The sequence below is a fragment of the Giraffa tippelskirchi genome, chromosome 4, assembly GCF_054371585.1.
Source record: "Giraffa tippelskirchi isolate mGirTip1 chromosome 4, T2T-mGirTip1v1.2.pri, whole genome shotgun sequence".
NCBI classification, from domain to species: Eukaryota; Metazoa; Chordata; class Mammalia; order Artiodactyla; family Giraffidae; genus Giraffa; species Giraffa tippelskirchi.
The window spans coordinates 108457105-108472944 of record NC_137278.1 but is presented as its reverse complement, the minus strand read 5'-3'; the positions used below and the strand labels follow the sequence as shown (position 1 = coordinate 108472944).

Sequence of the window (15840 nt, the reverse complement as noted above, 5' to 3'; positions counted from 1 at the left end):
GTCTTGTTTTTGCTGACTATATAGAGCTCCATCTTTGGCTGCAAAGAATATAATCCATCGATTTCGGTGTTGGCCATCTGGTGATGTCCATGTGTAGGGTCTTCTCTTATGTTGTTGGAAGACGGGCTTTAGGACCAGTGCATTCTCTTGGCAAAACTCGATTAGCCTTTGCCCTGCTTCATTCTGTACTCCAAGGCCAAATCTGCCTGTTTCTCCAGGTGTTTCTTGACTTCCTACTTTTGCATTCCAGTCCCCTATCATGAAAAGGACATGTTTTGGGGGTGTTAGTTCTAAAAGGTCTTGTAGGTCTTCATAGAACTGTTCAGCTTAGGCTTCTTCAGTGTTACTGGTCAGGGCATAGACTTGGATTACCGTGATATTGAATGGTTTGCTTACATAAGCATATATACAAAACTCACATGAAAACGTTTTCCCCCCACAAATTATCTGTTCCAACTGAATCAACATCAACATCACATATGTTACAAGAAATCATTCCTCTAGTTTTCCTCCATCAACCTCCAAACCAGTATTTGCTCCCCTCAGTTGCTTCTGGCTAAGAGCGAGTTGCTTTTGTCTTACTGCAGGGAATGGGAGGGCTTACAGGTGTCTCCTGTCCTATTCTAGGAGTAAAGGATAGGGAAAACAGCCCCTCACTGTTCAACCTCAATGAAACATCTATGAGGTTATTTTACTGATGTTGACCAAACTCTTGTATTGGGTTGATAATTCTTTTGAACCTTACAAAATATCCCTTTCTTGTGGAAATAGTGGGTCCCTACACTGGTGACACGTGACAGTAATTTGTTGAGTATGTTGTATTTGTTGAGTGCTTAGTACCTATGACACACCATGCCAAAAAAAAAAAAAAAATCCCACATCTTGTAAACACTGTCCACTGTCGCCCTCAAAACTTTTTTTACATATCACCATTTTTTAAGATGAGAAAAATGGAGACAAAAGAATGTCACAGAGAAGTAAATGGCACAGCAAACCCAGGTAAATCTTAAGCCCATGCTCTTTACCATTTCATCCATGAGAGAGGGGTGTGTGTCTTAACGTATGAAACAATATGTTCTTTCTGCTTAACAGTATTTTTTTTTTCCCTGACATCTGATTGTGTGCGATAATCCTGGGTCACTGTTTTTAAAGCATACTGTTGATTACCAGTAAGTCTTCACATCTATCACCTCTGCTAAAGAAAAAGAAAATTGCGGTGGCGAGGATTTCATGTTGTTGATATTTAAACCCAGGAAATGTAGCAAAGCCACCTGCAGAAAGCATGAAGCCTGCAGCTCGTGGCCAGGCACTCCTCATCTGTCCTGCATCGCGAAAGAAAACCGCTGGTGCAGAATGTGGACAGGGTATGCACAAGTTCAAGGCAGAGGTTTTGGAACGAATTTTTGACGGCAGTTGGAAACCAACCGAGTTCTAGCTGCAACGCCCAGTCCCTCCACTATCGTGCCGAGCTCCTGGGAGACGGAGGGGTCTGGTGGCAGCTGAAGCTTCCAAGAAAGGAATGAATTCACCTAGGGAGCTGTGGAAGGGCTTTCAGTTTCCTCTCCAGAGACAGCTCCCGAGAAGCCCCAACCTCTTGTCTACCTTCGCGGGCTTTTGGACCGCTATCTACTGGCCGAACGGTGAGGCTATTTCCGGTGGCCGGGCGGGACGGCAAACCCTCGCCCAACCGAGAAGCCTAGTTGCCCCGGCTTCCGGTCTTCTACCCGCCCCTTCCGCTTCCGGCCGTACCCCAGCTCTGTTCCTTCCTGGCAATCCTGGTTTTCCCCAAGCGGCGGGCGTAGGCCGCTGGAACCTGAAAGGCTATGGCCGCTGCGGGGTCTGTGACGGTGGCGTTGCATGTGGCGGAAGTGCTAGAATCCATCGTGAGCGGTTGCTTGGGGCCCGAAGGGCGGCAAGTTCTGTGTACCAAGCCCACTGGCGAGGTGCTGCTCAGCCGGGATGGAGGCCGCCTGTTGAAGGCGCTACATTTAGAGCATCCTGTAGCCAGGTACCCGCGATGCACGCTCCAGCCCGTTAGAGCATCCTTTAATTAGGTACTCACATCCCACACTCCAGATGGACACTTCACGTCATCTCCCTGGACTTCTTGTCCATGAGGTTTTGCTCTTTGGGAAAACTGACCTTTTGCCTCTTGCCCAGCAGAAAAAGCCCCGCCATTCTGCCAGTAGGAGCTAGAGGTCCAATAGCCCGCGAAGATGGAAAAGAGGTCGGGGCTTTTCGGGAGCTGTCCCTGGAGAAAACTGACCTTGGATGAGACCAGTGTACGCTCAGAGTTAGAGCGTTGTCCTAGGGAACATTACACAACTGAAAAGAGCATTTCTCCTTTCCTTCCAGCTCGACCCAACCCTAGAATCTTGAAATAGAACAAAGGTGGTTCTATTGTTTTTCCCTTTTATGTAACAGAAACCATTCAGCCTATTTTAAAGTAAACTTTAAAAGGGAAAAAACAAACTAAGGACATCAAAGAGATAGTATTCTCATTTTATAGATGTAAAAACATGCTTTCAGCTTGATTCAGATGTGGAAAGGCAGCCCTCTGAAAATCTGAGTTGCTTTCTTTCTTTCTTGTACAGGGTTATGGTGGCCTGTGTTTCCAGTCATCTAAGAAAAACAGGAGATGGTGCTAAAACATTTATTATCTTTCTTTGCCATTTACTCAGAGGACTTCGTGAGATCACAGACAAGGAAAAGGATTCTTTCCTTTTTGAAAATATTCAAACCTGTGGAAGGCATTGGAAAAATTGCTGTCAGTGGAAATTTATTTCCCGAGCTCTTCTAACATTTCAGACACAAATATTAGACTATGTTATGGACCATTACTTAAGTAGACACTTCTTGTCCATCTTTTCTTCATGCACGGAAGAAAGAAAACTGTGTAGGAGCTCTTTAGAGATGCTCTTAGGAGCATACTTTTGTGGAAGAGTGGGAAGAAATAATCACAACTTGATATCTCAGTTGATGTGTGACTATGTTTTCAAGTGTACAGCTTGTGAAAGTAGATTTGAAGAAGTACTTGAGATAGTGGATGACTGTTTTGTTGAGTTGAAAGTTGGTGTCACTGGCCTTCCTGTTTCAGATTCCAGGATCATAGCTGGGCTTGTGCTTCAGAGAGACTTTTCTGTGTACTGTCCAGCAGATGGTGACATAAGAATAGTGATAGTAACAGAAACCATTCAGCCTCTCTTTTCAATTTCTGGATCAGAGTTTATTCTAAATTCAGAAGCACAGTTTCAGTCATCTCAGCTTTGGATTACAGAAAGAACGAAAGCAATAGTGAAACATTTACAGAGTCAGAATGTAAAATTACTCTTATCTACTGTGAAACAACCAGACTTAGTAGTTTATTGTGCAGGACTGAATGGCATATCTGTGGTGGAGTGTTTATCATCTGAAGAACTTTCTCTTATCCAGAGAGTCATTGGTATTGCTCCCTTGGTACTACCAGAGCCCTCTTCTCAGTATGAACTCTCTCACACTGCTTTGGTGAAATTCTGTAAACCCCTCATCCTTAGATCCAAAGGTTATGTTCATCTTGGCTTGATGAGCACCTGTTCATTTACACCACACTGTATAGTTCTTTGTGGACCGGTGCAGGGTCTTGTTGAACAACATGAGGATGCTTTACATGGAGCATTTAAAATGCTTCGGCAGGTATTTAAAGACCTTGATCTAAATTATGTGACGCAAACCAGTGACCAAAATTGTACATCAGGTCCTCGTGTATATAAGAATAGTAGAGAAAGTAATGAGTTACCGAAAATTGTTAACAGCTCAATACAAAGGTCGTATCAGGACACAGTTGTAAAGAACAAAGGTGAACTGGCAAAAACTCAAACGTATTTAAATGTATGTTCAAATTTGATAGTTCCAAGCGTCAAACTAGAGAAAAATATATTGTTTTCAACACCAAAAGTGGCAGTAACAGATTCATACCAGCCAGATGAAACATTGAGATGTTCATCACCAAACAAAGGGAGGATAATGGATGACCATGAACCATTTATTGAGAGTAATTCTGCTAACTCAACAACAGAAAATACTAGAAGAGAAATTTCTTATGAAAATTTACAGGTTACAAAACTTTCTAGAAAGGACAGCATGTTACCACTGAGATATAAGTCACTAGAGATGTGTACTTCCCAAAGTTACTATTTTTCATCTATACCAGCTGGTTGTGTTTTGCCTGTGGGTGGTAATTTTGAGATCTTATTGCATTACTATCTTCTCAACTATGCCAAAAAATGCCAGCAATCAGAACAAACCATGGTTAGTAGGATAATAGCTAATGCACTTTTAGGTGTTCCCAAAATCTTGTATAAGTCTAAGAAAGGAAATTACAGCTTTCCACAAGTATATGTAAGAGCTCTCCAGGCACTGCAAACCAATCAACCCATCATAAGCAACCAGACAGGTTTGGAATCAGTTGCTGGTAAATACCAGTTACTAACTGCAGTTCTTCAGTGTTTGACAAACATTTTGACTGTTGACTTAGTAATCAATATTAAGAGACAACCTCAGGAAATTTATGATCAAGATTCGGAAGAGGAACTATAAAATTGGAAGCTTTTTATTAACCAGAATTTTAATCCACCTCAAGCCATAAAAGAAGGCAGGCATGTGACCACTAATTTTCAGGTTAATTCAACCTAGTTAGGAAAGCAGCAGAACTTTGAAGTCTTCAGAAGTACATGAGGCCACCAGACATTCACATATGAATATTGTAGACTGCATTCATTATGGAACAGTTGTGAGGAGGAAGCCTGGATGAGTGAAGCCAAGGTCGGAGTAAGGGGATCTTTTTTCCCCCTCAGTGTCCCTGTGTCTCAGCTCTGAGTTAGTCTGTGGTTTGGGCAGAAGGTGTTTCCTAATAGCTCCCTTTTACTTTTCTGTATTTTTTTTCACTCCTCTTCCCTTCTGCCTTGCCTTTCTATAGTTAATAGAATAATCTCAGATTTGGATGAAGTCTCCAAATGCCATCCTACTTTAGTTGTTCATAAAACATTATTTGCTTTACTGAAAATAATTTTTCCCTACTCATAATTTCTGTAGCAAAAGTCTCACTTTTCTCCCAAACAGTATATAAGTAAAATTATTTTTTACTTTAATTGTCCCCTTATTTAGAGCCTGCATGCATTTTTGTCACTGTTCATGCACCATTGAATATGTTACCATAAATAGGATTTCATGGATTGTATATATTTTCATTTCTTTAGTTGAAATAATTCCAAAAAAAATATGAAAATTGTACTATCATTTTCTCCTGTTCTCTAAGAGCTTGCAATATAGTTCATATATCTGTTGAGTTTTCTTGTATTTGATGCATAGCCATAGTTCAGCAGTAACAAATAATTTGAGGGTTACAGTTGGCTCTCTGATCTGTGGGTTGTACATCATGGATTCAACCAACTGTGGATTGAAAATATTCAGGAAAAAAATTTACAGAAATTTCCCAAAGCATAACTTTAAGTTGCCAGGTTCACTGGCAACTATTTACATAGTATTTACATTGTATTAGATATTATAAGTAATCTAGAGATGATTTAAAGTACAAAGACTGTGTGCATAGCTTATATGCAAATGCTGTGCCGTTTTTTGAACATTCCCAGGTTTTAGTGCCTGCTGGGGGGCAGGACTGGGGGTGTGTTCTGGAACCAACCCCCCTTGGATACCGAGAGACTGCTATGTTTATGTCTAATATGAGTTTTTTAATGTTTTTGTTTTAAAGGTTTATAAATGCAAATAATATTGTGATTCTAGCTGTGAATAAGGGCAGTATCTTCTACTTTTGGTAGTTCTCTATAACACCTCAGGCAGTACTATGTTCATACCGAGTATTCAGAAGGGCTTGTTGAATAAAACTGTTTTCTTTAATCTGTTCTAATTATGTGTTTCCTGTTTACTAATTCAACAAATTCTTATTGAGTGCTTACTATGTGCCAGATGCTGAATATACCGTGGTAAACAAATAGATACGGTTCCTACCTTCAGGCACTTTTCCTTAAAGGTTAATGTGTAGTGGATAGTGACACCACTTGGACTGAAATTATATTTAGGAAAACCAATTTTTAAAATTTCATTGCAGTTAAACTTGAAAAAGCAATGACTGACAATGTATTAAAAGACTGTAATGTCCCGTGCTCAGTTGGGCAGCACACATACTAAAATCTGAACAATGACAAGATTAGCATGACCCTTGCACAAGGATGACACACAAAAAACTCATGTTCCATCATTGCAAATCTTTTATATTAAATACAATTTTATTTTTATAAGGTTTATGTTATACGAAAGTGAAAGTGTTAGTTGCTCAGTTGTGTCTGACTCATTGAGACCCCATGGATTGTAGCCTGTCAGGCTCCTCTGCCCATGGAATTCTCCAGGCAAGAATACTGGAGTGAGTAGCTATTCCCTTCTCCAGGGGATCTTCCTGACCCGGGGATCGAACCAGGTCTGCATTGCAGGAAGATTCTTTACCATCTTATCCTACCGTCTGAGCCAAGCCACTCTGGACCTCTTATGTCATATGAGATAACACTATTTCACTTCTGTGATTATGGAGAGAATGTATTATTTCTCTTTCTTATACTAAATCCATAGATAATAGATGTACTGTAAAATTATTGTATAATTTTTTTCATTCACTTTTTTAAATTGCCTGTCAGGTCTCTTGATAATTTTGCTTTATTTTGTTGCTGTTGCTTTAAATACTTCTCCATCAGTGAAAGCATTCAAAGACCTTTCCATGCATGCCCATGCCTTTCATTTGGTAGGCGTTTATAGCTATAAATAGTGGTCTATGGACGGAGGAGCCTGGTAGGCTGCAGTCCATGGGGTCGAAGAGTCGGACATGACTGAGCGACTTCACTTTCACTTTTCACTTTCCTGCATTGGAGAAGGAAATGGCAACCCACTCCAGTGTTCTTGCCTGGAGAATCCCAGGGACGTCGGAGCCTGGTGGGCTGCCGTCTACGGGGTCGCACAGAGTTGGACACGACTGAAGTGACTTAGCAGCAGCAGCAGCAGCAGTCACTGGTCCAGGAGCCTCTTTGTAAGCTGGGAGTGTTTGTGTTTGGTACCTAATCTAATATCTGCCACATAGTAGTAGCCAATAAATGTCTGTTGAGGAGCTCTGGTCCTCATAGATGAGGTCCTAATTATTTCTATCGAACTTTCATGGAAAAGAATCTGTTTGCAGGGGGAAGAAGCAGAAAATGTAGAATAGGTCTATACAAAGCAATCTTTTTTCTTTTCATTAAAAACATCCTCAAAAATGGTGATAAAGCTTTCATGGGTCATCCTTGTCCTTTGCAGAATAACACTAGGGAGTTCACATTACTGAGTTAGGTAAAAGAACATTTCAAAAAATGTGGTTACATTGTACTTAAACCCACTTCCACAAAGGGTTTGAGGTAACCTGCAACAAAAATAGATAAAATTAAAGTAAAATCTGAATAAAAATTAAAGAAGACCAACGAAAATGTAAAGATGATTAAAATCAAGACCATGTTCCGTTTTTATTGCTGCATGATGAATATTTTTATTCATTCAAAAAGTTTATTCAAATTTTACTTGATTTGAATCACTATATCATTACCTGTCATGGTTCTGAGAGCTGTCTGAATTTAGCCGGACAGCTTTCACTGTATTCTGTTGGTTGAGGCAGCCATAAAGGTCAGCTGAAATTCAAGGGGAGGGAACACAGGCCCCACCACTCAATGGGAAATGTCGATGTCACCTTATAAGAAGAGCATGTGGGATGAGATATGTTGAGGCAACTATCTTTGGAAAACAGAATCTGCTATACCATGGGAGAGAAGAGCTTCTCAACTGAGGTTTTTATTATCGTTTTCTGTAGTTATATGTCAGTCTACCTTCCACAAACACACTTTCCCCAATAACTTATGAACCCCTTATTTTTTCTCATTGGGCCAGCACAAGCCATTTTTATTCCCAAAACAATAGGCATTAAATAGTTGAACATCCTTTAATTGCTTTAGCTGAAGAGTTGTTCAACCATGTTACACTGGAAGTGTTAGGATAGCCATGTTTTAGACTAAAAGAGACAGGGAAGAGTTCAATTTGAGCCTGAACTTTTACCAGGAATTACTCATTTCCTTCCGAAAGGAATAGAATATGTTTTTCCCATCATCACAGCAAAGCAGGGAAAAGAAAAACTGCAGTTTTGGGGAGAGTGGGGCTAGGATGGAGCTTTGTAAATAGCAAGAGATTGGTAGCAACCCTCCTGGCTCAGACGGTAAAGAATCTGCCTGCAATACAGGAGACCCAAGTTTGATATCTCGGTCAGGAAAATCCCCTGAAGAAAGGAATGGCTACTCACTCCAATATTCTTGCCTGGAGAATTCCATGGGCAGAGGAGCCAGACAGGCTACAGTCTGTGGGGTCGCAAAGAGTTGGACACAACTGAGTAACTAAGTACACATACAAATCTAGATGGAGCCACAGACTAAATGGATTAGGGACAGTAACTGGAGGGGCAAACACGCATAGGGAAGAGGTGATTTCTCAGTGTATACCTTATGGCATTTTGATTTTTGAGCCATTTGAATTCTACTTACTCACATGAAATAAAATTTTAAAAAATAAATTTAGAGCACACACATGTAGAATGACCCTTAAATAGCTAATAAAATAAGGAAGGATCCTGATCTAAGGAAATGCAAGATCATGATGGAAGAAGAACGATGTGAGATACACACTAATGGATCAGTGCTTTTACAGCAAAAAAAAAAAAAAAGATACTGTCAAAAAAGGGAATGTTCTCTTAGCCATAACTGGGTAGCGGTTTTTGCAGCAATTCTGGAAACGCTCTTCCTCAGGAGGTTACTCTGAGCCAAAGAAGTGCCGGCAAGCAGTGTGGCGTTCATTTCCTCAGAGAATTTCCAGTCCTGCGTCTGGCTCCTTATGTAGACTCACCATCAGATTTTGTCAGCCTGCCGAGAATGGCTCTGTCTCAGGGACTGAATCTAACCACACTTGTGAGTGTGACCAATTTATTTACAATAAGAACTGTCCCAGGAACGAGATTATTCCAGGTCCATCTGATGAGTCAGAACTATATGTGGGAAGTCAAGTGATAATCAGGTGGTTGCTCAGTAAGCATGGAATCAGAACAAGAGAAATCAAATTAACCACATGAGCCCCCTCCCAGCCAGTTACGCTCCAGTTCCCCAGTGCTCAGTCTTGGCCTTCTTCACCGACACTTGCTTCCTGTGGGTTTCTATTTAGTTCTGTAACTTGGGTGCCACCACATGCTGATGATTCCAACTTTGTATTTCCAGCCAACCTCTTCTCTCACCTCCCCACTCATTTATCCACCTCCCAGCCCAGTCTCCATGGGGATGCTTACCCTTAACATGTTCAAAACAGGATGACTGTTTCACGTTCTCTAAACCTGGTTCTCCCTCTGCTGTCCCATCTCAGTTAGTGGCATCACCAACTTCCACTCATCAGAACAAAAACCTGGAGCTGTTTTGACTCCAATCTTACCTTCACCTTGTGCAGCCAACCAGCAAATCCCATTGCCCCACAAATGAAGTAGATTTCAAATCTGCCCATTTCTCAGGATTGCCTTTCCAGCCCCCAGTCACTTCCTCTCACCTGCAATAGCTTCCTAATGGTCTTGCTTCTAGACCTTGTATTTTATACTGGACTGATTTCCCTACCCCCAACTTTTTATGTCAAAAATTTTAACTCCACAAAAAAAGTTGAGAAAAGAGCACAACACCCACAAACCCTACATCAAAATTCACCAATTACCATTTAGCCCTTTGTTCATGCATGAGTGTGTGCGCACACGCACACTTTACTGAACTATTTGAAAGCAAATTGTATCCCTAAATACTTCAGTCTGTATTTCTCATGAACAAGGGCTTCCCCTACATGACTAAATGATCCTTTTTAAGATGCAAATCCTGTCATGTCATCCCTCTGCTCAAAGTCTTCCAAAGGTTTTTCCTTCACACAGAATGAAATCCAAATTTTTCATAGTCTACCAGGCTGTCCATGTTCTATCTCCTGCTTATCCTTAAATCTTACCCTCTACAACTCTCCCTCCAGCTTTCTCCCCACCAGTTACACTGTCAGTCAGGACAAGTTGTGCCATACTGAGGTAACAAAGAACTCCAAATCTCAGGAGGCTTGACACAATTCATATTAATGTCCTCACATAGCTATTAAAGGTCAGCTAGGAGCTCTGAGGAGAAGGCAATGGCACCCCACTCCAGTACTCTTGCCTGGAAAATCCCATGGATGGAGGAGCCTGGTAGGCTGCAGTCCATGGGGTCGCTAAGAGTTGGACACGACTGAGCAACTTCACTTTTCCCTTTCATGCACTGGAGAAGGAAGTGGCACCCCACTCCAGTGTTCTTGCCTGGAGAATCCCAGGGACAGCGGAGCCTGGTGGGCTGCCGTCTACGGGGTCGCACAGAGTTGGACACGACTGAAGCGACGCAGCAGCAGCAGCAGCAGGAGCTCTGACCCCACATTATTTTCTTCCTCACTCCTAGATCAGGGCTGATGGAGCAGTTGCTGTCTTTAACTTTACCAGTCATCATGCCAGAGAGAGAGAGAAGAGACCTAAAGGGTCTTTCATTGGCTGGGTTCAGAAGTGGCACATGTCGTTTCTACTCATGACTCACTGTCCAGAGTTAGTCACACAGTGCTAACCCATGCACAGAAGAACCAGGGAGTCCCATCCTGCCTTGTGCCTGGAAGAGGAGAGAACACTTGGAAGACAGCACTAACGAGAACCCAAACTGGTGTTCCTTCTGTCCCTTGAACACACAAGTCGTCTCAGCCTCCGAGTTTTCCATTTGCTGTTCTGTCTGCATAAAACTCTTTCCCTCTGCTCACTTCGACAGCACATACACTAAAATTGAAATGATACAGAGAAGATTATCATGGCCCCTGTGCAAGGATGACATGCAAATTCATGAAGAGTTCCATATTAAAAAAAACCAAAAACCTCTTTCCCTCTGATCTTCATATGGCTCCCTTCCTCACTTTATTCAGGTATCTCTGCTTTATTGTCACCTCAGAGATACCTTTCTTGACTTTTCAATCTAAACATATTCCTTCTCCATGACCTTCCTACCTTGGTAAGCTCTTTTTGAAGCACACATCTAATGTTATTAGTGTGTGTGTTTATTTTTTACAATGACTGCTTTCCCTACTAGAATAAACTTCATGAGAATGTGGACTTTTTCACTTCCCTATTTCCAGCACATAGGATATTGCTTAGCCAAGTAGGCACTCTACTAAGTTCAGTGAATGAATGCATGAGTGAATGAATGAATACAAATGGACCAATGGAAAGACTGACTAAGTCTCCCTTCTCCTGAACAGTGATCCCAGAGATCCAACCAACATTTGGATTTGCCTCAGTGACTCCACTTTTCTGTCTAACACTACCTAAACTGATGCACCCAGTTTTTCCTTAAAATACTAAATCACTGCAATGTTCTACCATCCTGGAAGCCATTCTGTTTCCTCCAGGTGACTAAGCATGTCTCTGTTCTAAATAGTCATTTGTTCATTTTAAAGAGCAGCTCTCAGTAGGAAATTTTATTCCCAAGTCTGTGCAGAAGACCTCCCTGTAGCCTTATGGATTGATGACATGTTGTGGTTGAATCACATTTATGCTTAGGTTAACAGTATAGTAAGGGCTTCCCTGGTGGCTAAGACGTTAAAGAATCCACCTGCAATGCAGGAGACTTGGGTTCAGTCCCTGAGTCAAGAAGATCCCCTAGAGAAGGGCATGGCAATCCACTCCAATATTCTTGCCTGGAGAATTCCATGGACAGAGGAACCTGGCGGGCTACAGTCCATGGAGTTGCAAAGAGTCAGACACGACTGAGTGACTTAACACTTGCACTTTAACAGTATAGTAAATATGCATAATTTTTGTAGTCTCTGTCACTTAAAACTACTCCTTTGGATGTTTGTATTTAGCGCCAAGTAAAATCACCAGGCATCAATGCCTGACATTGTAGACAAATATCTGAGTGAAAGCCTCCCTAATAATGATTATAGCAATCAAAGTTCTTATGCCCAGATTAAATATATCTAGTTAGTAATTGAGTATACTCTGTGAACTACTCAGAGTGGTTTCCATTCTGCCACCCACTATCGGGAAATTCTTACTGCAGCAACAGAAATGTCCGTTTTCTTTAAAAAGGGGACCCCATATATATCCAATCTTAATACATATTCCAGAAGTACATTTATGTAAAACTTCTTAGGACTTGACCTGTGTTTCTGTCACAATTTACATACCATTTTGTACTTATTAAACTCCTGTACTGAATTCTTCTAATTTGTATTATATTTCTTAAAATTTACATTAACTTGCAATATACCTAGTCTTAATAATCAAGGTTTCTTACACAATCCTCCAGGATAGTAATGCCTCCAAGAACATTAGCAAATGATAACCTGTGCATAACTTGATAAGGGTGTTATCTGATGTGCTCCTTGAGAACACTTTATTGGTTATTGGGGGGTGGGGAGCCTTCCCTGATAGCTCAGTTGGTAAAGAATCTGCCTGCAATGCAGAAGACCCTGGTTTAATTCCTGGATCAAGAAGATCCACTGGAGAAGGGATAGGCTACTCACTCTGGTATTCTTGGGCTTCCCTTATGGCTCAACTGGTAAAGAATACACCTGCAATGCAGGAGAACTGGATTCGATCCCTAGGTTGGGAAGATTCGGAGAAGGGAAAAGCTACCCACTCCAACCTTGTGGCCTGGACAAGTCCATGGACTGTATAGTCCATGAGGTCACAAAGAGTCAGACACGACTGAGCAAGTTTCACTTTCACTTTAGGGGGGAAAAGGTCAATTTATATATTTCTGTTATTTGCAATATTTTATTCTAACCCTTTTGAAAAGTGAAATCAGTTCAGTTCAGCCGCTCAGTTGTGTCCAACTCTTTGTGACCCCATGAATCACAGCACGCCAGGCCTCCCTGTCCATCACCAACTCCTGGAGTCTACCCAAACGCATGTCCATCGAGTCGGTGATGCCATCCAGCCATCTCATCCTCTGTCATCCCCTTCTCCTCCTTCCCCCAATCCTTCCCAGCATTAGGGTTTTTTCCAATGAGTCAACTCTTCGCATGAGTTGGCCAAAGTATTGGAGTTTCAGCTTCAAACATCAGTCCTTCCAATGAACACCCAGGACTGATCTCCTTTAGGATGGACTGGTTGGATCTCCTTGCAGTCCAAGGGACTCTCAAGAATCTTCTCCAACACCACAGTTCAAAAGCATCAATTCTTTGGCGCTCAGCTTTCTTCACCATCCAACTCTCACATCCATACATGACCACTGGAAAAACCATAGCTTGACTAGACGGACCTTTGTTGGCAAAGTAATGTCTCTGCTTTCTAATATGCTATCTAGCTTGGTCATAACCTTCCTTCCAAGGAGTAAGCGTCTTTTAATTTCATGGCTGCAATCACCATCTGCAGTGATTTTGAAGTCCAAAAAAATGAAGTCTGACACTGTTTCTACTGTTTCCCCATCTATTTCCCATGAAGTGATGGGACCAGATGCCATGATCTTAGTTTTCTGAATGTTGAACTTTAAGCCAACTTTTTCACTCTCCTCTTTCACTTTCATCAAGAGGCTCTTTAGTTTTTCTTCACTTTCTGCCATAAGGGTCGTGTCATCTGCATATCTGAGGTTATTGATATTTCTCCTGGCAATCTTGATTCCAGCTTGTGTTTCTTCCAGCCCAGTGTTTCTCATTACTCTGCATATAAGTTAAATAAGCAAGCTGACAATATACAGCCTTGACATACTCCTTTTCCTATTTGGAACCAGTCTGTTGTTCCATGTCCAGTTCTAACTGTTGCTTCCTGACCTGCATACAGGTTTCTCAAGAGACAGGTCAGATGGTCTGGTATTCCCATCTCTTTCAGAATTTTCCAATTTATTGTGATACACACAGTCAAAGGCATTGGCATAGTCAATAAAGCAGAAATAGATGTTTTTCTGGAACTCGCTTGCTTTTTCGATGATCCAGTGGATGTTAGCAATTTGATCTCTGGTTCCTCTGCCTTTTCTAAAACCAGCTTGAACATCTGTAAGTTCATGGTTCACGTATTGCTGAAGCCTGGCTTGGAGAATTTTGAACATTACTTTACTAGCGTGTGAGATGAGTGCAATTGTGCAGTAGTTTGAGCATTCTTTGGCATTGCTTTTCTTTGGGATTGGAATGAAAACTGACCTTTTCCAGTCCTGTGGCCACTGCTGAGTTTTCCAGATTTGCTGGCATATTGAGTGCAGCACTTTCACAGCATCATCTTTCAGGGTTTGAAATAGCTCAACTGGAATTCCATCACCTCCACTAGCTTTGTTCATAGTGATGCTTTCTAAGGCCCATTTGACTTCACATTCCAGGATGTCTGGCTCTAGGTGAGTGATCATACCATCATGATTATCTGGGTCATGAAGATCTTTTTTGTACAGTTCTTCTGTGTATTCTTGCCACCTCTTCTTAATATCTTCTGCTTCTGTTAGGTCCATACCATTTCTGTCCTTTATCGAACCCATCTTTGCAGGAAAAGTTCCTTTGGTATCTCTAATTTTCTTGAAGAGATCTCTAGTCTTTCCCAATCTGTTGTTTTCCTCTATTTCTTTGCATTGATCGCTGAGGAAAGCTTTCTTATCTCTCCTTGCTATTCTTTGGAACTCTGCATTCAGATAGGAATATCTTTCCTTTTCTCCTTTGCTTTTTGCTTCTCTTCTCTTGCCAGCTATCTGTAAGGCCTCCTCGGACAGCCACTTTGCTTTTTTGCATTTCTTTCCCATGGGAATGGTCTTGATCCCTGTCTCCTGTACAATGTCATGAACCTCTGTCCATAGTTCATCAGGCATAGGATCTAGTCCCTTAAATCTGTTTGTCACTTCCACTGTATACTCATAAGGGATTTGATCTAGGTCATACCTGAATGGACTAGTGGTTTTCCCTACTTTCTTCAATTTAAGTCTGAATTTGGCAATAAGCAGTTCATGATCTGAGCCACAGTCTGCTCCCGGTCTTGTTTTTGCTGACTGTATAGAGCTTCTCCATCTTTGGCTGCAAAGAATATAATCAATCTGATTTCGGTGTTGACGGTCTGGTGATGTCCATGTGTAGAGTCTTCTCTTGTGTTGTTGGAAGAGGGTGTTTGCTATGACCAGTGCGTTCTCTTGGCAAAACTCTATTAGCCTTTGCCCTGCTTCATTCTGTACTCCAAGGCCAAATTTGCCTGTTATGCTAGGTGTTTCCTGACTTCCTACTTTTGCATTCCCGTCCCCTATAATGAAAAGGACATCTATTTTGTGTGTTAGTTCTAAAAGTTCTTGTAGTTCTTCATAGAACTGTTCAAGTTCAGCTTCTTCAGCATTACTGGTCGGGGCATAGACTTGGATTACCATGATATTGAATGGTTTGCCTTGGAAATGAACAGAGATCATTCTGTCGTTTTTGAGATTGCATCCAAGTATTGCATTTCGGACTCTTTTGTTGGCCATGATGGCTACTCCATTTCTTCTAAGGGATTCCTGCCCACAGTAGTAGATATAATTGTCATCTGAGTTAAATTCACCCATTCCAGTCCATCTTAGTTCGCTGATTCCTAGAATGTCAGTGTTCACTCTTGCCATCTCCTGTTGGACCACTTCCAATTTGCCTTGATTCATGGACCTAACGTTCCAGGTTCCTATGCAATATTGCTCTTTACAGCGTCTGACTTTGCTTCTATCACCAGTCTCATCCACAGCTGGGTATTGTTTTTGCTTTGGCTCCATCCATCCC

General features: G+C 41.5%; 1 protein-coding gene and 2 non-coding genes across 4 annotated transcripts; all 3 read left to right on the top strand.

Moving 5' to 3' along the window:
• Nucleotides 1-1405: 1405 nt before the first annotated feature.
• On the top strand, nucleotides 1406-5902 carry BBS10 (Bardet-Biedl syndrome 10). 2 transcript variants are annotated; one of them, XM_081483917.1, is made up of 2 exons: nucleotides 1406-1640; nucleotides 2595-5902. In XM_081483917.1, exon 2 carries the CDS (start codon nucleotides 2599-2601, stop codon nucleotides 4573-4575), a length of 1977 nt encoding a protein of 658 aa, XP_081340043.1. In that variant the 5' UTR covers nucleotides 1406-1640; nucleotides 2595-2598; the 3' UTR covers nucleotides 4576-5902. The 2 variants fall into 2 exon arrangements, with proteins under 2 accessions (XP_081340043.1, XP_081340042.1); XM_081483916.1 differs by lacking the exon at nucleotides 1406-1640 and adding an exon at nucleotides 1759-2008.
• Nucleotides 5903-6155: 253 nt separating this feature from the next.
• On the top strand, nucleotides 6156-6265 carry LOC145504061 (U6 spliceosomal RNA). Its single transcript, XR_014052047.1, has one exon. It is a non-coding gene; the product is annotated as a U6 spliceosomal RNA (small nuclear RNA).
• Nucleotides 6266-10885: 4620 nt separating this feature from the next.
• LOC145504022 (U6 spliceosomal RNA) lies at nucleotides 10886-10992 on the top strand. Its single transcript, XR_014052015.1, has one exon. It is a non-coding gene; the product is annotated as a U6 spliceosomal RNA (small nuclear RNA).
• The last annotated feature ends 4848 nt before the right edge of the window (nucleotides 10993-15840 follow it).

Coding starts and splice junctions, on each gene's coding strand:
- BBS10 (XM_081483916.1), top strand. CDS start 1,824: ATGGCCGCTGCGGGGTCTGTGACGGTGGCGTTGCATGTGGCGGAAGTG. Junction 2,009..2,594: donor TTAGAGCATCCTGTAGCCAG/GTACCCGCGATG, acceptor TTTCTTGTACAG/GGTTATGGTGGCCTGTGTTT.